This window comes from Triturus cristatus, chromosome 6 (assembly GCF_964204655.1).
Source record: "Triturus cristatus chromosome 6, aTriCri1.1, whole genome shotgun sequence".
Lineage (NCBI taxonomy): Eukaryota > Metazoa > Chordata > Amphibia > Caudata > Salamandridae > Triturus > Triturus cristatus.
This window is the reverse complement of record NC_140589.1, coordinates 729,293,425-729,321,335: the sequence shown is the minus strand read 5'-3', so window position 1 is coordinate 729,321,335 and position 27,911 is coordinate 729,293,425. Positions and strand designations below refer to the sequence as shown.

Here is a 27,911-nt window from a genome sequence, read left to right as displayed (position 1 = left end):
TGTGTTGTACGAATCCCATACCTTTGTGCCAGTTCTCTCCATATTCACCTCCTCCACGGATGTTTGCCACAGCAAGAACACCTCCTAAGTGCCTCATAAAAATGAGTCTAGATACACTGAAAAACAGTAAAGATATAAGAATCAAGTTAAATAATTAATTTCCCCATAAAAAATTCCCTATAGCACTATCGGAAAGGGTTAAAAAGTACAAATTCCGTATCTCTTTCTAGTCACTGGATGGTGCAAATTACCTCAAGTACCCAGCTTTTCAATCCAAAACCCAAGTGAAAAGAATGCAGTAAGAGACACAAGTTATAGAATGTCATCCTAGACAAAGACCGCGAAACACCATTCACCCTCTGCTTAAGAGAGGTCAAAGCCCTCCTCTTAAATAAACACTGCATCAATGTTTTACTTCTGGAGTTTTGTATCATCCGAATAAGAGCCCAGTCATGTGTTAATCTCCACCCAATTCTACTCAGGGACCCCAGATGCTGCTTTTTCACCTCACAGCACCCACTGCAGTTTATTATAAATATGACCACCTTCCACTTAAAATGGTAGATAATTCGCCATAACAAATGCAGTGGGCGATAGACATGTAACTGAAGCTTTAGAAACGTACTGCCCTTCCCTGTAGGTGAAAAACAACTATTGTGTGCACACAAAGTCGCACAGTGGTGTCCCAACACTTTAAAAACTGATTTTATAGAGGGTCTATAAAGTTGCTTGTCACTAATGGCGTCATGCAGTTTTTTCTTTTCAGAGGCAGAGAGATGTAGAACGTAAACGGGGATAACAAAAAAAACAGTTAACACCAGTCATTCTACTGTGAGTTCAGTACATGAACAGATTCACTCCAGGGAAAATCCATATTAAAAGCAAGTGACTCATGTTAGAGACGCTTTGTGTCTGAAAATATGCTGCCCGTAATCAGACAATTTTCGGTTTGGCAAAGGTGGCCATTAAAGACTAGAAATCACCGTAAATGAAGGTTTCAAGTTCCATATGGTAGCTGCTTATTTTTACATTTCCAAGAACGTGCTTAGTCAGTGAGATTCGAGGGTGTGAATCTGACATTTCTCAACTGAAAAAAACAGGGAGAATGGGTAAGGTGACCAATGTTAGGGAACGGATTGTTCACATGTTATGTTAACTAAGTTTATAAAGCGCGCAGCTGCCTCAGCAAAAAGGTGTCCCGGCGCTAGCAGAAGAGGGACAGAAACAACAACAAAAAAACTCAAAAGAAAAGTAGAAAAAAAAAGAGTGCCAGGAAAAAGCAAGATTACAACATAGGAAAAAGAAAGGTCTTGATGGCTTTACGGAAGGTCAGCAGGCTATCCATACTGCGAATATGAAGAGGCAGCGAGTTCCATAGCTTAGCTGCCAGACAGCAAAAGGACCGCCCCCCAATACGGAGACGCTTCACGCGGGGAATCACGACCAAGTGTTGCCCCAGGGAGCGCAGCTGGTGTCCAGGAACATAGGGTGTCAACAAATGAGCCAGAAGTCCGGGAGACGCGAATTTAAGAATTTTAAAAGATAAACAAAGAACCTTAAATTCAATTCGCTTAGCTATGGGCAACCAGTTTTACTGTCAGAGAACACCAGCTGTAGCGCACCTACGCGGAAGCCCCAGCAGGAATCTGGCAGCTGCGCTTTGGACTCGCTGCAAGCGCACCACCTCAGCCTGATTAGCTCCGAGAAGGAGCGAGCTGGCATAATAAAGTCTCGATAAGATCGCCGCCTGGACAATCAGCTGACGAGTGGGTGGGTCGAAAAACCCCAACAGGGGTCTAAGTCCACGAAGAAGACCGAAACAAGTCCCAGCTACCTTCTTGGTGTGCTCTAGAAAGCTGAGGGAGGAGTCCATCCAAACTCCCAGGTTTTTAACCACTGTCTTGGGAATAGGCATGCTGCCAAGAGTAGAAGGCCACCATTGCTCACTCCACAGGATCCTATCTTTCCCCACCAACAACACGTCGGTTTTATTAGCATTGAGCTGGAGGCAGTTGGAATTCATCCACTCCGTGACTGCCGCCAGACCACTTCTAAACTTAGAAGCGTCTTGCATAGAGTCGTCAGAGAGAGCCACCACCAGCTGCGTGTCGTCGGCGTAGGAAACTATAGAGAGACCTTTGTCCTTAGCCACAGCCGCAAGGGGTTGCACGTACAGATTAAAAAGTACTGGACTCAGAGCTGAACCCTGAGGCACCCCCTGCCCCCTGCCCAATGCCCTGGACACATGACAAATGGCGGGGCGGTCACTTGGAAAGTTCTGCCTGACAGGAAAGATCTAAACAATTCCAAGGCTAAGCCAACAACACCTGCCTCCTCCAAACGGCATAAAAGAATGCTGTGGGAAACCGTATCAAATGCGGCGCGGAGATCTAACAATATCAGTGCCGTCGTGTGCCCTGTGGGCAGAATGGTCCGCAGATGTTCAGACACAGCCAAGAGAGCCATCTCCGTGCTGTGGCCAGGGCGGAAACCATTCTGGGACGGATCCAGGGTGACATTACTATTGAAAAACCCAGTTTGAGTGTTATTAACATGAGCCTCAGCGATCTTAGCTACCCAAGGTAGGAGAGAGATGGGGCAAATGTTTTCCAACTTAGCCGCGTCCAACGACTGTTTTTTCAATAATGGGACCACCATGGCCTGCTTCCATGTCTCAGGAACCACCGCAGTAGCAAAGGAAGAATTGACGACCTGGCATAGAGGGGTCAGAAGCACAGAGAGAGAGTCTCTGAACTGGGCGGGCTTTAAAGGATCGACCGGGGAACCAGATTTAACTTTACCGCACAGCAAAAGAAACTCTTCCTGAGAGATGGAAGAGATAACCTCAAAAAGATGTGCGGGAGGTGACTTATGAGGGGCAGTGGAAGAGGGAGGCTGCAACGGGAACGACTTGTAGATAGTATCCACTTTGTTCACAAAATAAGTTGCCAGATCTTCACAATGTTGCTTAGAGCTAATCACAGAAGTAGTGGAGTTTTTTCTGACTCTAAGGTCCTTAATTATTTTAAAGATACATTTAGCCGGATTTTGACTAAGTTTAATTTCCTTAGCAAAATAAGCTTCCCGGACAGAATGTATAGTCCTGTGGTAACTTTTAATTGTAGCCTGGTAGCAGGCTTTGGCCCAGAGATCATAGTCCTTTCTCCAGATACGCTCCAACTTTTTACAAGATTTGTGGATCTCAGCCAGAGATTCGTTAAACCAAGGATTGGAATCTGAGTTGCGGCCCTTAAACCATTTAGCAGAAATGAGGGAATCAAGAGCTTTAGAAATCCAATTGCAAAGCGATCTATTAGATATTAGACCTTGGGAAAGGTGCCTGCATGCGCTATACTAGTCGCATTTAAGCGCGCTGCGCTTATTATTGATTTTAAAGCTCGTTTCTGACATTTTCACTATTTTTGTTTGGAGCCTCGTTTTATTTGTATAACTGTTTCTGGCCTCATACCTGCATTTTAAATTGTGCCCCCACCGCGTTTTTTCGCGGAATTTCACCGGTTTTGTAGTTTCTTCGTGGCGCTTGGCCGCCATCTTGGGGTGGTCTCTGCCTCCTGTGCCACTTGCTGCAGCGCTCTAGCGCTTCATGTAGCCCAGGTGAGCTGGTATTTAAGGCGAGCTCTCCCACTGTCCTCCCTTGGGAAAGGTGCCTGCATGCGCTATACTAGTCGCATTTAAGCGCGCTGCGCTTATTATTGATTTTAAAGCTCGTTTCTGACATTTTCACTATTTTTGTTTGGAGCCTCGTTTTATTTGTATAACTGTTTCTGGCCTCATACCTGCATTTTAAATTGTGCCCCCACCGCGTTTTTTCGCGGAATTTCACCGGTTTTGTAGTTTCTTCGTGGCGCTTGGCCGCCATCTTGGGGTGGTCTCTGCCTCCTGTGCCACTTGCTGCAGCGCTCTAGCGCTTCATGTAGCCCAGGTGAGCTGGTATTTAAAGCTCACTCTGCTAGCGCAGCGGTGACGCGCAGCGGTAGCGCCTGACTCGCGCCGGAGTCGAGCTAGAGTCTGCCCGTCTGCGCCCGTCCGCGCTAAGTACGCGCGGTACGCGGGGGACTTTATCTTTTATCTTTACTTTGTGTATATTTGTGTGCCCGTAGCTGTCGCCCTGTCAGGATGATTATGTATTCCGGTGCCTCGCTTCTTGCCATCAGAGATACTCTCCCACGCTGCTCTGCCACACCCCACCATCCGCTGTGTGGCCCGTTTCAGTGTGCTTGTAACAGATGGTCATTGGACCAGCCTGTAGGTATTCGCGAGCTCGCCACTTCTCCCGCCCCACGAGCTCCTCCTGGTCTCTCTCCGTTGCCTGGTAGCTTGGGATCTGGTCTACGATTTTTAAATCTGAACACCAGATCTCTAGTGAAACACCATCTGTCTGTGGCTGATCTCATTTTGGATAAGACACCAGATCTGTTGGCTGTAACTGAAACCTGGCTACAAGATACTGATGACGCTATAGTCAATCTTGCCTGTCCTCCGGGCTATTTATGCTTCAGATCTAACCGCCATTCTAGAGGTGGAGGGATCGCCTTATTTATCAGATCCGCCTTTACATGTACCTGGACGGTCTTGCAGATTGCTGGATGTGAGAGTGCGCTGTTTAAGGTTTCCATCAGCCCTCAGTTCTCGCTGTCAGGGATGGTTGTCTATCGCCCTCCAGACAGCGATGTAGCTTTCAGAGGTGCCTTTCCGGAGGCTGTGAGCCTATTGGCTAGCGGCTGTGCAAACTTTTCTATCTTGGGCGACCTAAATCTCCACTTTGATAGGTTAGAGTCTCTGGCCATCAGTGGTTTTTTGGCCGATTTAGAGGCTTTGCAGTTGACCCAGCTTATTTCTCAGCCTACACACGTGGCCGGCCACACCCTTGATCCGTTTTTTACCACTCTCTCTGATGTTCGGATTGTGGCGGTTGATCCTGTGATATGGTCTGACCACTATCTGGTGTCTGCTTGGCTTCCCCTCCCTGCCAATCCCACTATACCGCCTCCTTTGCGGATACCCCGGCGCCACTGGAACAAACTTAGGTTAGAGGACCTCCACCGCATTATGGGTGCTGAGCCATTAGGTCCCCTGCTGAATGCCACCTCGGGCTATGACCGGTTCTGTAACTGGATTACCAGGGCGCTGGACGTCCTGGTACCTATCATCACCAGCAAGTCCAGTCCCCGGCAGGCTAGCCCCTGGTATGACAGCGCGCTGCGTGCAATGAAGTCCTCTTGCAGACGGGCTGAAAGGGTGTGGCGTAAGTCGTACGATGCCGACAAGAAATCCATCTACCTGGCCTTAGTTAAGCTTTACCATCGAGCTATATGCAGGGCCCGGGCGGCGTTTTACGCAGCCGAATTCCGAAATAGCCTTAACCCGACTAAAACCATCTTTAAAACCATAAAAGACTTAATGGCAAAGAGAGTTCCCCCACAGTTGGACAGTTCCACCGCCCACTGTGAAGCCCTAGCCACCTTCTTTTTGGATAAAGTCAGGAAGATCTATCTGGCGTTTCCAAGCACACTGTCTCCTGTGATTCCCTGGAGCGGCTCTAGCAGCTGTCCATCGCTGCACTCCCTTCCTACCATCTCCAATGAGGAGTTCGCAAAGTGGGCCCTGCGAGTTAAGTCTGGATCGCCTGCAGACCCGGTAAGATCTGCTCTTTTCAGGGACGTTGCTTTTCAGGGACGCACAGCAGTGTGCTCCCTGATTAACCTCTCCCTAACCTCTGGCCTGGTCCCTGCCAAATGGAAGCAAGCGGTGGTTTCCCCGATCCTAAAAAAACCATCTTTGGATCCATCGAGACCTGAAAACTACCGCCCTATATCTTTGCTCCCTTGGCCGGCCAAGGTTATGGAGGCCCATGTAAATCGGGCCCTCACGGAGCATATGACCCTTGTGAATGTCCTGGATCCCACGCAGAATGGGTTTCGTGCTGGCCACAGCACTGAGACGGCCCTTCTGGCAATGGTTGAGCATTTGCGAAGTGTGCTCGATGCAGGTCAAACGGCAGCGCTTATTTTATTAGACCTGAGCGCTGCCTTTGACACTGTTTCCCATCGCATCTTGCTACACCGCCTGCAGGATATTGGCATTTGTGGTTCAGCTCTGCAGTGGTTCCGCTCCTTCCTCAGTGATCGCTCCTTCTGCGTTGCCACCCCTCCTTTTCAGTCCAAGTACCATCCTTTGGACCTGGGGGTCCCTCAGGGCTCCTCGCTGAGTCCCACGCTTTTTAATCTGTACGTGCAGCCGCTGGCTGAGGTCGTCAGGCAATGGGGCCTTACCATGGTCTCCTATGCTGACGACACTCAGTTGGCGGTTACGATCAGCGGGGATGCCAAGCAGGATGCCTTCAGGTTCCGAAGTGGACTGAGAGAGGTGGCCAGCTGGATGAATAACAACTGTCTCCAGCTGAACGCGTCAAAAACAGAGGTGATGATCGTTGGAAGGGAAGCGGACCACTGGGGGGACGAATGGTGGCCTCCAGAGCTGGGATCAGTGCCGGCCCCTGTCCTGGAACTCAGGAATCTCGGAGTATGGCTTGACCACACGCTAAGCTTTGTGACTCATACAAAGAGAGTGGCGGCCTGCTGTTTTGGAGTACTACGCGGGCTAAGACCCCTGCTGCGATTCTTCGATGCTCCTACAAGACAGCTGGTCATTCAAGCAATGATCATCTCGCGGTTGGATTACGCCAGTTCTCTCCTACTAGGAGCGAACCAAGCCGAGATTCTTCGTTTACAACGAGTCCAGAATGCGGCGGCTAGGGCGGTGGTTGGTCTGCCTCGAACCTGCCCTACCTCTAACACCCTGCGGTCCTTGCACTGGCTCCCGATATGCAAGCGTATCCAATTCAAGGCTCTCTGCCTGGTTTTTAAAATTCTGAGAGAGTTGGCACCCGGAATACTCAATACACTGATCTCTCCCTATGTTCCTACCCGCTCACTACGATCCCTTGGACAGTCCTTGGTGGTCGTCCCCCGTTTCAGACTTAGCCGGATGGGGGGTCGCTCCTTCCGCGTGAAAGCCGCAACCCTCTGGAATGCGCTCCCCTTGGAAATCCGCCTTTCGAATGACCTAATATCTTTCCGCAGGGCCCTGAAAACCTTCCTGTTTTAATTGTTTCTAGCTTTTATTGTTTGCTTTTTGTTACCGGACCCAGTGTTGTGTTGCGTTTACCTTTCCCTGCGCCAGGACGCTCCTTCGCTGGAGCAGCTGTGCGCATTAAAATGCAACTAACATAACATAACATAACATACATCAGGATCACTGTGCCATTGAGGGGGGTGAGCAGAAAGAAGAGCATGAAAATCCTCAAGCTTCAGTTTGCGCCAAGGGCGTTTAGAGGAAGGCAGTTGAAGAGCTCTGTGAGGAGGTTTGAAAATCGGAAAAGACATTGGGACCAAATAGTGGCTGATTTAGTGTGTGGTGGACGGGTACTCCATTGCAACAGCGCCATAGATCCTACCCACCAAACTCAAGGGCCGACCATCTGATTTTGAGTCAGGCAGACTGCAAGTTTTATGCCAACAAAAAAATTTACTCGGTCGTTAAAAAAATTTCCTCTGATGGCCCTATGGAAGAGGTGGCATCAGAGGTAAGCCATCTGACCTCTCACCCTAATTAAAGTGGACAGAGAATGGGCTTTTTGCTTTTTTTCCTAACACTGACTCACCTCCAGGTATATCATGGCAGTAAGGGTGAGGAACCGTAATAAATAAGAAACAAGCACTGGCATAGCCAATAGGTCTCGCCTTTGGGACCTTATATGTTTTTAGTTATGCAGCACAATATCATTAGTACAACAGCATCAACTGTTGCATGGCTAAACACTTATAAGGTCCCAAAGACGAGACCTATTGGCTATGCCAATGCTTGTTTTGTTATGGGGGGCGTTACAACAAACAAATGATGGACGGAATGCTGACAATGCAGACATTCTCCCCCAGTCAAGAGATCTGGGTTAAATCCATCGTTCTTTTGCCCACTACACCACCCCAGTTTAGACATGGCCATATGCAAATCAGTCTTGACCCTGTGCCTCATGGGAACAGTCCAGCCCGAACTGCCAAGCCATGTCTTCCCTGGACCGGAATCAAGCATCCTAGGACCGGTTTCTGGCTATCAGCCGTCATCAGCCAGGATAGCTTGACTCCAGTGGCGTAGTGAGCATGGGTCCCACGTCTGGGAATACCCATCCCACTTAGGGCGAAAAGCGTTACAACAAACAAATGATGGACGGAATGCTGACAATGCAGACATTCTCCCCCAGTCAAGAGATCTGGGTTAAATCCATCGTTCTTTTGCCCACTACACCACCCCAGTTTAGACATGGCCATATGCAAATTAGTCTTGACCCTGTGCCTCATGGGAACAGTCCAGCCCGAACTGCCAAGCCATGTCTTCCCTGGACCGGAATCAAGCATCCTAGGACCGGTTTCTGGCTATCAGCCGTCATCAGCCAGGATAGCTTGACTCCAGTGGCGTAGTGAGCATGGGTCCCACGTCTGGGAATACCCATCCCACTTAGGGCGAAAAGCGTTACAACAAACAAATGATGGACGGAATGCTGACAATGCAGACATTCTCCCCCAGTCAAGAGATCTGGGTTAAATCCATTGTTCTTTTGCCCACTACACCACCCCAGTTTAGACATGGCCATATGCAAATCAGTCTTGACCCAGTGCCTCATGGGAACAGTCCAGCCCGAACTGCCAAGCCATGTCTTCCCTGGACCGGAATCAAGCATCCTAGGACCGGTTTCTGGCTATCAGCCGTCATCAGCCAGGATAGCTTGACTCCAGTGGCGTAGTGAGCATGGGTCCCACGTCTGGGAATACCCATCCCACTTAGGGCGAAAAGCGTTACAACAAACAAATGATGGACGGAATGCTGACAATGCAGACATTCTCCCCCAGTCAAGAGATCTGGGTTAAATCCATCGTTCTTTTGCCCACTACACCACCCCAGTTTAGACATGGCCATATGCAAATCAGTCTTGACCCTGTGCCTCATGGGAACAGTCCAGCCCGAACTGCCAAGCCATGTCTTCCCTGGACCGGAATCAAGCATCCTAGGACCGGTTTCTGGCTATCAGCCGTCATCAGCCAGGATAGCTTGACTCCAGTGGCGTAGTGAGCATGGGTCCCACGTCTGGGAATACCCATCCCACTTAGGGCGAAAAGCGTTACAACAAACAAATGATGGACGGAATGCTGACAATGCAGACATTCTCCCCCAGTCAAGAGATCTGGGTTAAATCCATCGTTCTTTTGCCCACTACACCACCCCAGTTTAGACATGGCCATATGCAAATCAGTCTTGACCCTGTGCCTCATGGGAACAGTCCAGCCCGAACTGCCAAGCCATGTCTTCCCTGGACCGGAATCAAGCATCCTAGGACCGGTTTCTGGTTATCAGCCGTCATCAGCCAGGATAGCTTGACTCCAGTGGCGTAGTGAGCACGGGTCCCACGTCTGGGAATACCCATCCCACTTAGGGCGAAAAGCGTTACAACAAACAAATGATGGACGGAATGCTGACAATGCAGACATTCTCCCCCAGTCAAGAGATCTGGGTTAAATCCATCGTTCTTTTGCCCACTACACCACCCCAGTTTAGACATGGCCATATGCAAATCAGTCTTGACCCTGTGCCTCATGGGCACAGTCCAGCCCGAACTGCCAAGCCATGTCTTCCCTGGACCGGAATCAAGCATCCTAGGACCGGTTTCTGGCTATCAGCCGTCATCAGCCAGGATAGCTTGACTCCAGTGGCGTAGTGAGCATGGGTCCCACGTCTGGGAATACCCATCCCACTTAGGGCGAAAAGCGTTACAACAAACAAATGATGGACGGAATGCTGACAATGCAGACATTCTCCCCCAGTCAAGAGATCTGGGTTAAATCCATCGTTCTTTTGCCCACTACACCACCCCAGTTTAGACATGGCCATATGCAAATCAGTCTTGACCCTGTGCCTCATGGGAACAGTCCAGCCCGAACTTTAACCCAGATCTCTTGACTGGGGGAGAATGTATGCATTGTCAGCATTCCGTCCATCATTTGTTTGTTGTAACGCTTTTCGCCCTAAGTGGGATGGGTATTCCCAGACGTGGGACCCGTGCTCACTACGCCACTGGAGTCAAGCTATCCTGGCTGATGACGGCTGATAGCCAGAAACCGGTCCTAGGATGCTTGATTCCGGTCCAGGGAAGACATGGCTTGGCAGTTCGGGCTGGACTGTTCCCATGAGGCACAGGGTCAAGACTGATTTGCATATGGCCATGTCTAAACTGGGGTGGTGTAGTGGGCAAAAGAACGATGAATTTAACCCAGATCTCTTGACTGGGGGAGAATGTATGCATTGTCAGCATTCCGTCCATCATTTGTTTGTTGTAACGCTTTTCGCCCTAAGTGGGATGGGTATTCCCAGACGTGGGACCCGTGCTCACTACGCCACTGGAGTCAAGCTATCCTGGCTGATGACGGCTGATAGCCAGAAACCGGTCCTAGGATGCTTGATTCCGGTCCAGGGAAGACATGGCTTGGCAGTTCGGGCTGGACTGTTCCCATGAGGCACAGGGTCAAGACTGATTTGCATATGGCCATGTCTAAACTGGGGTGGTGTAGTGGGCAAAAGAACGATGGATTTAACCCAGATCTCTTGACTGGGGGAGAATGTATGCATTGTCAGCATTCCGTCCATCATTTGTTTGTTGTAACGCTTTTCGCCCTAAGTGGGATGGGTATTCCCAGACGTGGGACCCGTGCTCACTACGCCACTGGAGTCAAGCTATCCTGGCTGATGACGGCTGATAGCCAGAAACCGGTCCTAGGATGCTTGATTCCGGTCCAGGGAAGACATGGCTTGGCAGTTCGGGCTGGACTGTTCCCATGAGGCACAGGGTCAAGACTGATTTGCATATGGCCATGTCTAAACTGGGGTGGTGTAGTGGGCAAAAGAACGATGGATTTAACCCAGATCTCTTGACTGGGGGAGAATGTATGCATTGTCAGCATTCCGTCCATCATTTGTTTGTTGTAACGCTTTTCGCCCTAAGTGGGATGGGTATTCCCAGACGTGGGACCCGTGCTCACTACGCCACTGGAGTCAAGCTATCCTGGCTGATGACGGCTGATAGCCAGAAACCGGTCCTAGGATGCTTGATTCCGGTCCAGGGAAGACATGGCTTGGCAGTTCGGGCTGGACTGTTCCCATGAGGCACAGGGTCAAGACTGATTTGCATATGGCCATGTCTAAACTGGGGTGGTGTAGTGGGCAAAAGAACGATGGATTTAACCCAGATCTCTTGACTGGGGGAGAATGTATGCATTGTCAGCATTCCGTCCATCATTTGTTTGTTGTAACGCTTTTCGCCCTAAGTGGGATGGGTATTCCCAGACGTGGGACCCGTGCTCACTACGCCACTGGAGTCAAGCTATCCTGGCTGATGACGGCTGATAGCCAGAAACCGGTCCTAGGATGCTTGATTCCGGTCCAGGGAAGACATGGCTTGGCAGTTCGGGCTGGACTGTTCCCATGAGGCACAGGGTCAAGACTGATTTGCATATGGCCATGTCTAAACTGGGGTGGTGTAGTGGGCAAAAGAACGATGGATTTAACCCAGATCTCTTGACTGGGGGAGAATGTATGCATTGTCAGCATTCCGTCCATCATTTGTTTGTTGTAACGTTGTTTTGTTATGGGGGGCATAAATAACAGGAGGGTGAAAGTCAGTTAGTCAGTTAGTGAGAGAGAGTCATTCAGTGAGAGACAGTCAGTCAGTGAGAGTGAGAGTAAGAGTCAGTCAGTGAGAGTAAGAGTCAGTCAGTGAGAGGAAGAGTCAGTCAGTGAGAGTGAAAGAGTGAGTCAGTGGGATAGTCAGTGAGTGAAAGAGTGAGTCAGTGGGATAGTCAGTCAGCGAGAGTCAGTCAGTAAGAGTCAGTCAGTGAGAGTGAGTCAGTGAGAGAGAGTCAGTGAGAGAGAGTCAGTGAGAGAGAGTCAGTGAGAGAGAGTCAGTGAGAGAGAGTCAGTGAGAGAGAGTCAGTGAGAGAGTCAGTGAGAGAGAGTCAGTGAGAGTGAGTCAGTCAGTCAGTGAGAGAGTCAGTCAGTGAGAGAGTCAGTCAGTGAGAGAGTCAGTCAGTGAGAGAGTCAGTCAGTGAGAGAGTCAGTCAGTGAGAGAGTCAGTCAGTGAGAGAGTCAGTCAGTGAGAGAGTCAGTCAGTGAGAGAGTCAGTCAGTGAGAGAGTCAGTCAGTGAGAGAGTCAGTCAGTGAGAGAGTCAGTGAGAGAGAGAGTCAGTGAGAGAGAGAGAGTCAGTGAGAGAGAGAGTCAGTGAGAGAGAGAGTCAGTGAGAGAGAGAGTCAGTCAGTGAGACAGAGTGGAAGAGTGAGTCAGTGAGAGAGAGTGGAAGAGTGAGTCAGTGAGAGAGAGTGAGTCAGTGAGTGAGAGTGAGTCAGTGAGCGAGAGTGAGTCAGTGAGCGAGAGTCTGTCAGTCAGTGAGAAAGTCAGTCAGTGAGAAAGTCAGTCAGTGAGAGAGAGTGTGAGAGTCAGTCAGTGAGAGTGTGTGAGTCAGTCAGTGAGAGAGAGTGGGGGAGTGTCAGTGAGAGAGAGTGGGAGAGTGTCAGTGAGAGTCTGTCATGGAGATTGAGTCAGTCAGTCAGTGAGAGTCAGTCAGTGAGAGTCTGTCAGTCAGTGAGAGTCTGTCAGTCAGTGAGAGAGAGAGAGAGTGGGAGAGTCAGACAGTGAGTGAGAGAGTGTGAGAGTCAGTGAGAGTGTGTGAGTCAGTCAGTGAGAGAGAGTGGGAGAGTCTGTCAGTGAGAGTCTGTCATGGAGATTGAGTCAGTCAGTCAGTGAGAGTCAGTAAGTCAGTGAGAGTCAGTCAGTCCGTGAGTTAGTCAGTCAGTGAGCGAGAGAGTGGGAGAGTCAGACAGTGAGTGAGAGAGAGTGGGAGCCTATCAGTGAGAGTCTGTCAGTGAGAGTGAGTCAGTCAGTGAGAGAGAGTTTTGAGAGTCAGTTAGCGAGAGAGTGGGAGAGTCAGTGAGAGTGAGTTAGTGAGAGTGAGTGAGTCAGTGAGAGTGAGTCAGTGAAAGTGAGTGAGTCAGTGAGAGTGAGTCAGTGAGAGTCAGTCAGTGAGTGAGAGAGAGTGGGAAAGTCAGTCAGTGAGAGTATCAGTGAGAGTGAGTCAGTCAGTCAGAGAGAGTGGGAGAGTCACTTAGTGAGAGAGTGGGAGAGTCAGCTAGTGAGAAGGTGGGAGAGTCAGTCAGTGAGTCTGTCAGTGAGTGTGAGAGAGTCAGTCAGTGAGAGAGTACCAGTGAGAGTGCCAGTGAGAGTCAGTGAGAGAGAGTGAGTGAGTCTGTCAGTCAGTCAGTGAGAGTGAGTGAGTCAGTCAGTCAGTGAGAGTGAGTGAGTGAGTCAGTCAGTCAGTGAGAGTGAGTGAGTGAGTCAGTGAGAGTGAGTGGGAGAGTGCCAGTGAGAGTGAGTGGGAGAGTGCCAGTGAGAGAGAGTGGGAGAGTGCCAGTCAGTGAGAGTGAGATTGAGTGAGTCAGTGAGAGTGAGTCAGTAAGAGATATTCTGTCAGTCCGTGAAAGAGAGTGGGAGAGTGTCAGTGAGAGTGTCAGTGAGAGTGAGAGTGAGAGTGGGAGAGTGAGTGAGAGAGTGAGAGAGTGAGTGAGAGAGTGAGAGAGTGAGAGAGTGAGAGAGTGAGAGAGTGAGAGAGTGAGAGAGTGGGAGAGTGGGAGAGTGGGAGAGTGGGAGAGTGGGAGAGTGAGTGAGAGAGTGAGAGAGTGGGAGAGTGGGAGAGTGGGAGAGTGGGAGAGTGGGAGAGTGGGAGAGTGGGAGAGTGGGAGAGTGGGAGAGAGTGAGAGAGTGAGAGAGTGAGAGAGTGAGAGAGTGAGAGAGTGGGAGAGTGGGAGAGTGGGAGAGTGGGAGAGTGGGAGAGTGGGAGAGTGGGAGAGTGGGAGAGTGGGAGAGTGGGAGAGTGGGAGAGTGGGAGAGTGGGAGAGTGGGAGAGTGGGAGAGTGGGAGAGTGGGAGAGTGGGAGAGTGGGAGAGTGAGTGAGAGAGTGAGAGAGTGGGAGAGTGGGAGAGTGGGAGAGTGGGAGAGTGGGAGAGTGGGAGAGTGGGAGAGTGGGAGAGTGGGAGAGTGGGAGAGTGGGAGAGTGGGAGAGAGAGTGAGAGAGTGAGAGAGTGAGAGAGTGAGAGAGTGAGAGAGTGAGAGAGTGAGAGAGTGAGAGAGTGAGAGAGTGAGAGAGTGAGAGAGTGAGAGAGTGGGAGAGTGGGAGAGTGGGAGAGTGGGAGAGTGGGAGAGTGAGTGGGAGAGTGGGAGAGTGGGAGAGTGGGAGAGTGGGAGAGTGGGAGAGTGGGAGAGTGAGTGAGAGAGTGGGAGAGTGGGAGAGTGGGAGAGTGGGAGAGTGGGAGAGTGGGAGAGTGGGAGAGTGGGAGAGTGGGAGAGTGGGAGAGTGGGAGAGTGAGTGAGAGAGTGAGTGAGAGAGTGGGAGAGTGAGTGGGAGAGTGAGTGGGAGAGTGGGAGAGTGAGTGGGAGAGTCAGTGAGAGAGTGGGAGAGTCAGTGAGAGAGTGGGAGAGTCAGTGAGAGAGTGGGAGAGTCAGTGAGAGAGTGGGAGAGTCAGTGAGAGAGTGGGAGAGTCAGTGAGAGAGTGGGAGAGTCAGTGAGAGAGTGGGAGAGTCAGAGAGAGTGGGAGAGTCAGAGAGAGTGGGAGAGTCAGAGAGAGTGGGAGAGTCAGAGAGAGTGGGAGAGTCAGAGAGAGTGGGAGAGTCAGTGAAAGAGTCAGTCAGTGAGAGTAAGTGAGTCAATGTGTGAGTGAGAGTGAGTGGGAGAGTCAGTGAGTGAGAGTGAGTGAGTGAGAGTGAGTGAGTGTCAGTGAGAGAGTGTCAGTCAGTGAGAGAGAGTCAGTCAGTGAGAGAGAGTCAGTCAGTGAGAGAGAGTCAGTCAGTGAGAGAGAGTCAGTCAGTGAGAGAGAGTCAGTCAGTGAGAGAGAGTCAGTCAGTGAGAGAGAGTCAGTCAGTGAGAGAGAGTCAGTCAGTGAGAGAGAGTCAGTCAGTGAGAGTGAGTCAGTAAGAGTGAGTGAGTCAATGTGTGAGTGAGAGTGAGTGGGAGAGTCAGTGAGTGAGAGAGTGAGTGAGTGAGTGTCAGTGAGAGTCTGTCAGTGAGAGTGAGTCAGTCAGTGAGAGTGAGTGTCAGTCAGTGAGAGAGTGTCAGTCAGTGAGAGAGTGTCAGTCAGTGAGAGAGTGTCAGTCAGTGAGAGAGTGTCAGTCAGTGAGAGAGTGTCAGTCAGTGAGAGAGTGTCAGTCAGTGAGAGAGTGTCAGTCAGTGAGAGAGTGTCAGTCAGTGAGAGAGTGTCAGTCAGTGAGAGAGAGTCAGTCAGTGAGAGTCAGTCAGTGAGAGTCAGTCAGTGAGAGAGAGTCAGTGAGAGAGAGTCAGTGAGAGAGAGTCAGTCAGTGAGAGAGTCAGTCAGTGAGAGAGAGTCAGTCAGTGAGAGAGAGTCAGTCAGTGAGAGAGAGTCAGTCAGTGAGAGAGAGTCAGTCAGTGAGAGTCAGTCAGTGAGAGTGAGACAGTCAGTGAGAGTCAGTCAGTGAGATTGAGAGTTAGTGAGTCAGTCAGTGACAGAGTGTCAGTCAGTGAGAGCAAGTCAGTCAGTGAGAGCAAGTCAGTCAGTGACAGAGTGCCAATGAGAGAGTCAGTCAGTGAGAGAGAGTCAGTGAGAGAGAGTCAGTGAGAGAGTCAGTCAGTGAGAGAGTGTCAGTGAGTGAGAGAGTGTCAGTCAGTGAGAGAGTGTCAGTCAGTGAGAGAGTGTCAGTCAGTGAGAGAGTGTCAGTCAGTGAGAGAGTGTCAGTCAGTGAGAGAGTGAGTGTCAGTGAGAGAGTGTCAGTCAGTGAGAGAGTGAGTGTCAGTGAGAGAGTGAGTGTCAGTGAGAGAGTGAGTGTCAGTGAGAGAGTGAGTGTCAGTGAGAGAGTGAGTGTCAGTGAGAGAGTGTCAGTGAGAGAGTGAGTGTCAGTGAGAGAGTGAGTGTCAGTGAGAGAGTCAGTCAGTGAGAGAGAGTCAGTCAGTCAGTGAGAGAGAGTCAGTCAGTCAGTGAGAGAGAGTCAGTCAGTCAGTGAGAGAGAGTCAGTCAGTGAGAGAGAGTCAGTCAGTGAGAGAGAGTCAGTCAGTGAGAGAGAGTCAGTCAGTGAGAGTGAGACAGTCAGTGAGAGAGTGAGAGTCAGTCAGTGAGAGAGTCAGTCAGTGAGAGTGAGAGTTAGTGAGTCAGTGAGTGAGAGAGTGTCAGTCAGTGAGAGAGTGTCAGTCAGTGAGAGAGTGTCAGTCAGTGAGAGCAAGTCAGTCAGTGACAGAGTGCCAATGAGAGAGTCAGTGAGAGAGAGTCAGTGAGAGAGAGTCAGTCAGTGAGAGAGTCAGTCAGTGAGAGAGTCAGTCAGTGAGAGAGTCAGTCAGTGAGAGAGTCAGTCAGTGAGAGAGTCAGTCAGTGAGAGAGTCAGTCAGTGAGAGAGTCAGTCAGTGAGAGAGAGTGTCAGTGAGTGAGAGTGTCAGTGAGTGAGAGAGTGTCAGTCAGTGAGAGCGTGTCAGTCAGTGAGAGCGTGTCAGTGAGTGAGAGAGTGTCAGTCAGTGAGAGCGTGTCAGTCAGTGAGAGCGTGTCAGTCAGTGAGAGCGTGTCAGTCAGTGAGAGAGTGTCAGTCAGTGAGAGAGTGTCAGTCAGTGAGAGAGTGAGTGTCAGTGAGAGAGTGAGTGTCAGTGAGAGAGTGAGTGTCAGTGAGAGAGTGTCAGTCAGTGAGAGAGTGAGTGTCAGTGAGAGAGTGAGTGTCAGTGAGAGAGTGAGTGTCAGTGAGAGAGTGAGTGTCAGTGAGAGAGTGAGTGTCAGTGAGAGAGTGAGTGTCAGTGAGAGAGAGTCAGTCAGTGAGAGAGAGTCAGTCAGTGAGAGAGAGTCAGTCAGTGAGAGAGAGTCAGTCAGTGAGAGAGAGTCAGTCAGTGAGAGAGAGTCAGTCAGTGAGAGAGAGTCAGTCAGTGAGAGAGAGTCAGTCAGTGAGAGAGAGTCAGTCAGTGAGAGAGAGTCAGTCAGTGAGAGTGAGACAGTCAGTGAGAGAGTCAGTTAGTGAGAGTGAGAGTTAGTGAGTCAGTGAGTGAGAGAGTGTCAGTCAGTGAGAGAGTGTCAGTCAGTGAGAGCAAGTCAGTCAGTGACAGAGTGCCAATGAGAGAGTCAGTCAGTGAGAGAGAGTCAGTGAGAGAGAGTCAGTCAGTGAGAGTCAGTCAGTGAGAGAGAGAGAGAGTCAGTCAGTGAGAGAGAGAGTCAGTCAGTGAGAGAGTGAGTGTCAGTAAGTGAGAGCGAGTCAGTCAGTGAGAGAGTCAGTGAGAGTGAGTCAGTGAGAGAGTGAGAGTCAGTGAGAGTCAGTCAAAGAGAGTCAGTCGGTGAGAGTCAGTCGGTGAGAGTCAGTCGGTGAGAGTCAGTCAGTCAGTGAGTGTCAGTGTGAGAGTCAGTGAGAGAGTGAGAGTCAGTGAGAGAGTGAGTCAGTGAGAGAGTGAGAGAGTCAGTGAGAGTGGGAGAGTCAGTGAGAGAGTCAGTGAGAGTGAGTGAGTGAGAGTGAGTGGGAGAGTCTGTCAGTGAGAGTCTGCCAGTGAGAGTGAGTCAGTCAGTGAGTGTGAGTCAATCAGTCAGTGAGAGTGAGTCAGTCAGTGAGAGTGAGTCAGTCAGTGAGAGTGAGAGTGAGTCAGTGAGAGAGTGAGAGTCAGTCAGTGAGAGAGTCAGTCAGTGAGAGTGAGACAGTCAGTGAGAGAGTGAGAGTCAGTCAGTGAGAGAGTGGGAGAGTCAGTGAGAGAGTCAGTGAGAGTGAGTCAGTGAGAGTGAGTCAGTGAGAGTGAGTCAGTGAGTGCGAGTCAATCAGTCAGTGAGTGTGAGTCAGTGAGTGAGAGTGAGTCAGTCAGTGAGAGAGTGAGAGAGTGAGAGTCAGTGAGAGAGAGTCAGTGAGAGAGAGTCAGTCAGTGAGAGAGAGTCAGTCAGTGAGAGAGTGTCAGTCAGTGAGAGCGAGTCAGTGAGAGAGAGTCAGTGAGAGTGAGTCAGTGAGAGAGTCAGTGAGAGTGAGTCAGTGAGAGAGTGAGAGTCAGTCAGTGAGAGTCAGTGTCAGTCAGTGAGAGAGAGTGTCAGTCAGTGAGAGAGAGCGTCAGTCAGTGAGAGAGCGTCAGTCAGTGAGAGAGCGTCAGTCAGTGAGAGAGTGTCAGTCAGTGAGAGAGTGTCAGTCAGTGAGAGAGTGTCAGTCAGTGAGAGAGTGTCAGTCAGTGAGAGAGTGTCAGTCAGTGAGAGAGTGTCAGTCAGTGAGAGAGTCAGTCAGTGAGAGAGTCAGTCAGTGAGAGAGTCAGTCAGTGAGAGTGAGACAGTCAGTGAGAGAGTGAGAGTCAGTCAGTGAGAGAGTGAGAGTCAGTCAGTGAGAGAGTGGGAGTCAGTCAGTGAGAGAGTGGGAGAGTCAGTGAGAGAGTCAGTGAGAGAGTCAGTGAGAGTGAGTCAGTCAGTGAGTGTGAGTCAATCAGTCAGTGAGTGTGAGTCAATCAGTCAGTGAGAGTGAGTCAGTCAGTGAGAGTGAGAGTGAGTCAGTCAGTGAGAGAGTGAGAGAGTGAGAGTCAGTCAGTGAGAGAGTGTCAGTCAGTGAGAGAGCGAGTCAGTCAGTGAGAGACAGAGTGCCAAAGAGAGAGTCAGTCAGTGAGAGAGAGTCAGTGAGAGAGAGTCAGTCAGTGAGAGAGAGTCAGTCAGTGAGAGAGAGTCAGTCAGTGAGAGAGATAGTGTCAGTCAGTGAGAGAGTGAGTGTCAGTCAGTGAGAGCGAGTCAGTGAGAGTGAGTCAGTGAGAGAGTCAGTGAGAGTGAGTCAGTGAGAGAGTCAGTGAGAGTGAGTCAGTGAGAGAGTGAGAGTCAGTCAGTGAGAGTCAGTCAGTGAGAGAGAGTGTCAGTCAGTGAGAGAGTGTCAGTCAGTGAGAGAGTGTCAGTCAGTGAGAGAGTGCCAATGAGAGTGTCAGCCAGTGAGAGAGTCAGTCAGAGAGAGAGAGTCAGTCAGAGAGAGAGAGTCAGTCAGTGAGAGAGTCAGTCAGTGAGAGAGTCAGTCAGTGAGAGAGTCAGTCAGTGAGAGAGTCAGTCAGTGAGAGTCAGTCAGTGAGAGAGTCAGTCAGTGAGAGAGAGTGAGAGAGTCAATGAGAGTCAGTCAGTCAGTGAGAGTGAGTCAGTCAGTGAGATTGAGTGAGTCAGTCAGCGAGAGTGAGTGAGTCAGTCAGCGAGAGTGAGTGAGTCAGTCAGCGAGAGTGAGTGAGTCAGTCAGTGAGAGTGAGTCAGTCAGTGAGAGTGGGAGAGTCAGTGAGAGTGAGTCAGTGAGAGTGCGTCAGTCAGAGTGAGTCAGTCAGAGTGAGTCAGTCAGAGTGAGTCAGTGAGAGAGTGGGAGAGTCAGTGAGAGTGAGTCAGTGAGTGAGAGTGAGTGGGAGAGTCTGTCAGTGAGAGTCTGCCAGTGAGAGTGAGTCAGTCAGTGAGTGAGTGTGAGTCAATCAGTCAGTCAGTGAGAGTGAGTCAGTCAGTGAGAGTGAGAGTGAGTCAGTCAGTGAGAGTGAGTCAGTCAGTGAGAGTGAGAGTGAGTCAGTCAGTGAGAGAGTGAGAGTCAGTCAGTGAGAGAGTCAGTCAGTGAGAGTGAGTGAGTCAGTCAGCGAGAGTGAGTGAGTCAGCGAGAGTGAGTCAGTTAGCAAGAGTGAGTGAGTCAGTTAGCAAGAGTGAGTGAGTCAGTCAGCGAGAGTGAGTGAGTCAGTCAGCGAGAGTGAGTGAGTCAGTCAGCGAGAGTGAGTGAGTCAGTCAGCGAGAGTGAGTGAGTCAGTCAGCGAGAGTGAGTGAGTCAGTCAGCGAGAGTGAGTGAGTCAGTCAGCGAGAGTGAGTGAGTCAGTCAGCGAGAGTGAGTGAGTCAGTCAGCGAGAGTGAGTGAGTCAGTCAGCGAGAGTGAGTGAGTCAGTCAGCGAGAGTGAGTGAGTCAGTCAGCGCGAGTGAGTGAGTCAGTCAGCGAGAGTGAGTGAGTCAGTCAGCGAGAGTGAGTGAGTCAGCGAGAGTGAGTGAGTCAGTCAGCGAGAGTGAGTGAGTCAGTCCGCGAGAGTGAGTGAGTCAGTCCGTGAGAGTGAGTGAGTGAGTCAGTCCGTGAGAGTGAGTGAGTCAGTCCGTGAGAGTGAGTGAGTCAGTCCGTGAGAGTGAGTGAGTCAGTCCGTGAGAGTGAGTGAGTCAGTCCGTGAGAGTGAGTGAGTCAGTCCGTGAGAGTGAGTGAGTCAGTCCGTGAGAGTGAGTGAGTCAGTCCGTGAGAGTGAGTCAGTCCGTGAGAGTGAGTCAATGAGAGTGAGTCAGTCAGTGAGAGAGTGAGTCAGTGAGAGAGTGAGTCAGCGAGAGAGTGAGTCAGCGAGAGAGTGAGTCAGCGAGAGAGTGAGTCAGCGAGAGAGTGAGTCAGTGAGAGAGTGAGTCAGTGAGAGAGTGAGTCAGTCAGTGAGAGAGTGAGTCAGTGAGAGAGTGAGTCAGTGAGAGAGTGAGTCAGTGAGAGTGAGTCAGTGAGAGTGAGTCAGTGAGTGAGTCAGTGAGAGTGAGTGAGTCAGTGAGAGTGAGTGAGTCCGTGAGAGTGTGAGAGAGTGAGTGAGTGAGTCAGTGAGAGAGTCAGTCAGTGAGAGAGAGTATCAGTGAGAGTCTGTCAGTCAGTCAGTGAGATTGAGTGAGTCAGTGAGAGATATTCTGTCAGTCAGTGAGAGTGTCTGTCAGTGAGAGTGAGTCAGTCAGTGAGAGAGTGGGAGAGTCAGGGGGGAGTGGGAGAGTGAGAGTGAGTGAGAGTGAGTGAGAGTGTGGGAGAGTCAGTGAGTGAGTTTGTCGGTGATAGTCTGTCAGTGAGAGTGAGTCAGTCAGTGAAAGAGTGGGAGAATCAGTCAGAGTGAGTCAGTGAGTGTCAGTCAGTCAGTGAGAGAGTGTCAGTCAGTGAGAGTGAGTCAGTCAGTGAGAGTGAGTCAGTCAGTGAGAGTGGGAGAGTGAGTCAGTGAGAGTGGGAGAGTCAGTCAGTGAGAGTGAGTGGGAGAGTCAGTCAGTGAGAGTGAGTGGGAGAGTCAGTCAGTGAGAGTGAGTGGGAGAGTCAGTCAGTGAGAGTGAGTGGGAGAGTCAGTCAGTGAGAGAGTGAGTCAGTGAGAGTGAGTGGGAGAGTCAGTCAGTGAGAGTGAGTGGGAGAGTCAGTCAGTGAGAGTGAGTGGGAGAGTCAGTGAGTGAGAGAGTGAGTCAGTGAGAGTGAGTCAGTGAGAGTCTGTCCGAGAGTCTGTCCGAGAGTCTGTCAGTGAGTCTGTCAGTGAGTCTGTCAGTGAGTCTGTCAGTGAGTCTGTCAGTGAGTCTGTCAGTGAGTCTGTCAGTGAGTCTGTCAGTGAGTCTGTCAGTGAGTCTGTCAGTGAGTCTGTCAGTGAGTCTGTCAGTGAGTCTGTCAGTGTGAGTGAGTGAGCGAGAGTGGGAGAGTCAGTCAGTGAGAGTAATAGTGGGAGAGTGTCAGTGAGAGTCAGTGTGAGTGAGAGAGCCAGTGTGAGTGAGAGAGTCAGTGTGAGAGAGTGTCAGTGAGAGTTGTGAGAGAGTGAGAGTCTGCGACAGTGTCAGTGAGAGTGTTGTGGAAATATGGATTTTTCTGGTCAGTTATGTCCCCTATCTTGGACCCCAACGGTTCTATGTGCATGTTACAAGTACATGTATGTTCCCTCCAGTTCCAGTTATGAAGACGCAAACACATGTGCGTCCACCGTCAACATGTCCTCTGTCAGATCCGCCATGAATAGGCCGGATATTCCATTCCTAAGTATGAAAAGCCACAGCCTTTATATGGTTCACTTATGCCATTTTACAGTCCAGGCAAGTAGGCCCTGATTCTGTCATCAAGCTTTTCTTGCCTTCTGCCTCTGAAAGCTCCAGTCTGAGCCTGCATCTGTGACCATGAACTTTGTCTCATTCTCTGCGCGGCTCACGAAGCCTGACATCAGCCTATTCTCTGCCAAGAACTGTATTTCACCTTCGAGTTATCTGCTTCACCCCTCAACCGATGCATTCCTGTCTAGTAGTTTAAGTAAACATTCTTCCAGCTACCGAGCAAAAGGCCCGGCTTCTCTGTCTTCATGCAAGTAATTCATAGCCCTGTTACCATGGAATATTCCTACCCCCTCGCATTTAGTGTAGACACTTAGACGCTTGTACACGCACGCACAGTCAGTATAGAATAGATTCTGTCCGAGAGTCCTTCTTTTGTGGATAACATAGTTCTTTAAACATAGGATGTTAGATATGATTTGGGATTAGGTTGACTTGACCCCCCAGACTTTTCGTCTCCACATGTAGAGCTAAATGTCAAGTCCCCTTCACCCCCTAGTTGCACGTCAATCACACGTCATGCTGCTGCGCGCGCATCTATGCCAAGTATTATCTTATAGATCCACCTATATATGACATCATAACCAATTATGTTCCTTTTTACTCCTTATTACACCCATTTTCGGTTACGCATACAAATCGTCATTTTCCTTATCAATTGTTACGCCTACTGGATTCGCTTCATTGTAATGTATGTACTATAAAAGTCATTTCTTGTCAATAATGTATGTACTTCACTTCCTGAACCTCCGTGGTGACGGAACTTGGAGCAACCGATTATAATCGTTCATTGGAATAAAGCCCATTCCGAACCTCTAATACCACGGATTCTGCCTCTCATTTTACTGAGCTATTTTATTATGTTTCTGTATCAAATTAAGTCCCGGTAAAGGAAAATTATTTACCACATGAATGGCGCCCGAATAGGGACACTTTCTCATCTCACGCGCCGGCGGTGAGTTGCAGGCCCGGTCTCCTGCCACAGCTGGACGGACAATTACGCGTACCAGCAGGATTTCCTGTATCTCCCTCCGGTCAAGCGGGGGCGACTGAGGCTGCGATCAACACCCAGACGAGGCGGTGAGAAGTGCGAAGTATCCCGACCAGAGCCTAGCTGAGAGAGCAAGATCCGAGGTATACAGAGGCCCACCAGTTTCCGAAGTCCCAAGTCGAGTCCAGTTTCCGACGAATCGAGTCGAGTCCAGTCCGGTCCAAGTCCAGTTTCCGAGGCCTTCCGTTTCCGAAGCTACCCGGTGAGTACCATTGCTGGGGAGGCATTTCTGACGTGCACATAAGTTGTGCCGGTCAAGACGGGTTTGGGTACACAAATCCGGTCTGCACTGTTTTAGCAGTGTATATGTACTGTTTAGCAGTATATCAAGTATTCCGAAGTGTCTAGTTATTGTCAAGAATTATGCTTGGTGATTAGTTATGCAGACGATCATCATTGTTGGTTATTTTAAAGGTTAAAAAAATGTTTAATGTTTAATGTTTAATGTGTTAAACGTCCTGCATATTGTGGTATGAATGGTTGTTCATTATTGTGCTTTTGTACTAAGTGTGTTCAAGATTTAGTATCAGATCAGTTCTCAATATGCCGCTCTTTTCGAAACTAAGACAGATCACTACAAGAAAAGGGGTACTCGAAGAAGCCGTTCCTATTCCTCCTAGGGACACTCCAGGGTACTTCATGTATCATAAACATGGCTTAGACGCTATATTATTTCTTGATTTATGGGTAGACTACACCAAGGAATTACCAGAAAGTCAGAGGTGGCCCACAGCGGGAACCTGGGATGCAGAGTGCATCATGAAAGTAGAAGAAGAGTTATGGAAAAGGAAAGTCAGACAGTCACAGAAAGATGCCATTGAATTATGGCGTAAAGAATCACATAGACGAACAGAAAAAGCACGTAGACAGGAAGAGAAGAGTAAAGAGAATTCAAATAAAGTTCGAGAAAATCTATTAATTGAGGAAGGTATCCGAGTGAAATCAGAACAAGTAGATAGACAAAGAAATGCCCTTATGAATGGTATGTACCCCCTTCTATCCGAAGGATTACCTAAGGCTACTCCAGAGATACCGAAAGACTTGCCGCCCCCATTATTCCCAATAAAGGTACATCCTAAGGGGCATCCTAGAACCGCAGAAGATGTTTTTCTTTCCTCATATTTAGATGACGCAGCTCCCGAGTATGCAAATTCCGCCCCACATAGACCGCATACCAGGGAGATTCAACGCCAAGATCCAACACCCGTACCCCTACAGCAACAGATCGAGTCACAAGTTCCGGCAAGCACATCTGTCTCTACATCTGTTCCCACAGCTGCTTCTATAGCTGTGTCCACACCTATAGTTGCTGTGTCACGTTCAACGAATCCTTTCACACCCGACACCCCAGATGGGGCTACGGGAGGTGCTAGTAACATTTTTTCTACGCCACCCAGAATAAATAAACTTACTTTTCAAGAGTCAGCACATTCACGTACACCCAAACTCATAAATGCCCGTACGCTTAAGGAACTACTGATAGATTGTAGATATGACCCTGTGCCCGGAAAAGAGGACGAAATGACCCTAGCATCATTACGTATCAGACGAGCCGCAGTGTATTTAGGGAAATTACCAGGAATGACTGCACATCTAGATAAAATATACCATTTTGTCCAAACAGGGCGAGATCCAGAATGTATTAACAGAGCTATGGAATACCAGAAAGTGGAAATACAGGGGGAACTGTTGCGTTTCCTTATAAATTGTGTGATCAGAAATGAAGACCGACCGGGGGTAGACCCGGAAGCAATGCAAATTCTTACCAGATGGAGCCAGAATATATCAGAAGGAAGACATGATAAGCAGAATTGTATAATAGCCATGTGCCGAAAGATCCGTAAAGAAATAGAACGCCTACACGAAGAAAGATTAGCGGTAGACGAGTGCGAACAAAACGAGGAAGAAGGATCAGGACTGCCCACAGGACAGTCAGAAACTATAGCCTATGTAGGTAGAGGAAGATCTTGTAATAATAATAGATGTCTTATTGACCCGATACGTCCGATGTGTCCAGACAATAACAGGGGTTTCCCAACACCCATAGTCCATATAAGGTCTAACGAGCATTCGTTCCAAGCCGCCGACAAACTACTCCGAGAACGAAGGGGTTATCATTTTCTCGATTCTATGGATGAACAAGAATTAGCCAGGGCAGCTGTCCATTGGGTGGACAGTCCCGGAAAATATAGTGATAATACAGTAGCACGCACGTTTTTGAATCTCACCCCAGATGAACAGAGGTTAGCTGGGATTTATATGATTCAACAACTCATTATACTATATCGGAGTCAGCATTCGGACCCTGGTCCCTTACCTGACATATTGACTGAATTGCTTATGAATAAATGGAGAGGTTCAGGTACTAAATTAATTAAAGAAATTCTAGAATCAAGAAAGCAGTATATTCTTTTTGTATGTTCAGACCGTGTCTCATTACCCGTCAAGGAAAGAACCACGTATTACATGGATAGACAGAATCCCTTACGAGAAGTGCACCCAATAAAGGGCGAGGACAACGAGTTTAAGCGCGTATTTGTATATACGCCCATATCAAAAATAGAATTGTTAGAAATGAAGAAAGTGGTACCCAGTCATGACAAAGACCCAGCGGGTTTTCACCGAGAAATTAAAGACATGTTACTCATGGGAGAGTATACCTATCCCGACATTATGACAATATTAAAGGTATTGATGCCTGCTGGCATTTATGAGAAACTCAAGGAAAAAGAGTGGGAGGTAGGAGACCAAAAGATAGAATGGTCAGTATTGGAAGCAGAAGAAAAGGCCCGAACTGCAGGAGCAGGACTTGGGGATAAAACTAAAACACTACCAGGTTTATTAGTACAGGTACTGCCACGTTTATTAACTACGAAAAAGGAAGATTGGGGTACAATTTCAGCCTGTAAACAGAAGCAAGATGAAGACACTAGTGATTACTATGCCCGATTTGAAAAATGTTTTGGTATAAATAGTGGCCTAAAAGCAAGTAGCGAATCATACCCACATCTGTTTGTAACAAAATTAGTAGAAAATGCTCTACCCCAAGTAAAGAATAGAGTATTAAAATTCGAGAGTACCTGGCAAGGTAACACTCCATCACAAATGTTACAAATGTTACAATACCATCACAATAGAATTAGAGAGGAACAAGAACATGAACACAGACGCATGAAAGACACGAAAATGAAAATGCTAGTTTCCCAGACAGTTCCAGCTGAAGGACATAAGAAGGGTATGACACATTCCGGTGATTCAGCAGGACCTGTAAAAGGGACATGCAATTATTGTAAAAAGCCAGGTCATTACGTACACGATTGTCCAGTTTGGAAACATAATATCAGCATAGGTAAAACACAAGAAAGACCACGGCCACCTAGACAGGACCAGAATGAACAAGGAGCTCCGCAGCATGTACAGGCCATGCCAGCCGCACAACAGCCAATACAGTTTGTGCCAGCTGCACCACCGTTGCCTGTTGCTGCCACACAGACAACAACACGACAAATGTATCAGACCGCACAGTATGAATATCCTGAGTACCAGCGTTACGCATGAAAAAGCCTAGAGAGGGAAGTTGACTTACCCCTTATCGAGATCCCAGTAGATCAAGAAGGACCTTATGTACATAGTGAATTATTAGGCCAAGATAGAAAATTTTTACTTGATACAGGGGCAAGTCGAACGACCATAAAACGTAGTGAAGTTCCAGGGGCACCCCTCTCAGGCTCACAGAATATTTCCCTTGGTTTTTCAGGAAAGCCTATTGTTAATGAAGTGTCACAGCCTCTCCCACTTACGATAGGACCTCTGACCCGAACTACAGATTTATTGCTTACTAAATCCTGTCCCGAAAATCTGTTAGGAATAAAAACGCTGAAAGCTCTAGGAGCCATAATATGTTGTTCTCCGGAAGGAGTAAGGTTGTTTTTACGTGATTTTAAAGGTCACTATGTGTCTAGAGACATGGATCCCCGACTGCAGACTGTACCTACACATCTATGGGCACAAGGCCCTACTGATGTCGGATGCATGAATATTACACCATATCGAGTCACATTAAAGGCAGGAGTGGTGCTACCACGAATGCGACAATACAAGTTACCACCAGATGCTGTAGTGGCTTTACTACAAATCATTGACGAGCTCATTGCCCAAGGAGTAGTTGTGGAAACAGACTCCAATGTATGTAATTCACCGATAATTCCGATTCTTAAACGAACAGATCCAAAGGCCCCGCCAGTCTATCGATTGGTTATTGATCTGCGTGAATTAAACAAATGCATTGTGCCACAATTTCCTGTGGTCCCAGATATCTCGTCATTACTGACAGCTATTGATTCCGAAGCGACATTCTTTACTGTAATCGATCTCAAGAATGCCTTTTTCAGCGTCCCAATAGATCCGGAAAGCCAATATTTGTTCGGATTTAGTTTAAATGGGCGTAGCTTTAAATTCTCACGCGCACCTCAAGGATTTACAGAAAGTCCCAGCATCTATAGCCAAGCACTGAAACGAGAACTTGACAGTATCCACATGCCAGTTGACACCGCCTTGCTTCAATATGTCGATGATCTGCTGATCACCGCCCGAAGCGAACAAGAATGTGAAAAAGCATCACTGACAGTTTTACAATTTCTAGCCGAAAAGGGGCACAAGGTGTCCCCTTCTAAGCTGCAATTCTGTGTCCAGCGAGTTATTTATCTTGGACACTCGCTGTCCAAGGAGGGAAGGCAGCTTACACCCGACCGCATTCAGTTAATAGCTAACATGCCAATACCCAAGACACAAAAGGAGGTGCGGGCTTTCATAGGCCTCACTTCATACTGTAGACAGTGGATCCCGCAATACGCATTTCTAGCAAAACCACTCATTCAGTTGACAACACAGGAGGCAGCCACATCGACTGTTCTCCCTTGGACTCAGGAACATACACAAGCTTTTGAAAGCCTAAAGAAAGCTTTAT

The 27,911-nt window shown here is 49.0% G+C and overlaps 1 protein-coding gene across 2 annotated transcripts in view; it reads right to left on the bottom strand.

Moving 5' to 3' along the window:
• Nucleotides 1-27,911, bottom strand: part of PREP (prolyl endopeptidase) — a 692,721-nt gene that overhangs the window by 90,383 nt on the left and 574,427 nt on the right. For both annotated transcript variants that reach the window (XM_085611249.1, XM_085611250.1), the window contains exon 12: nucleotides 22-116. In XM_085611249.1, coding sequence (XP_085467375.1) covers nucleotides 22-116 — 95 coding nt within the window. The remainder of the gene's footprint in view (nucleotides 1-21; nucleotides 117-27,911) is intronic.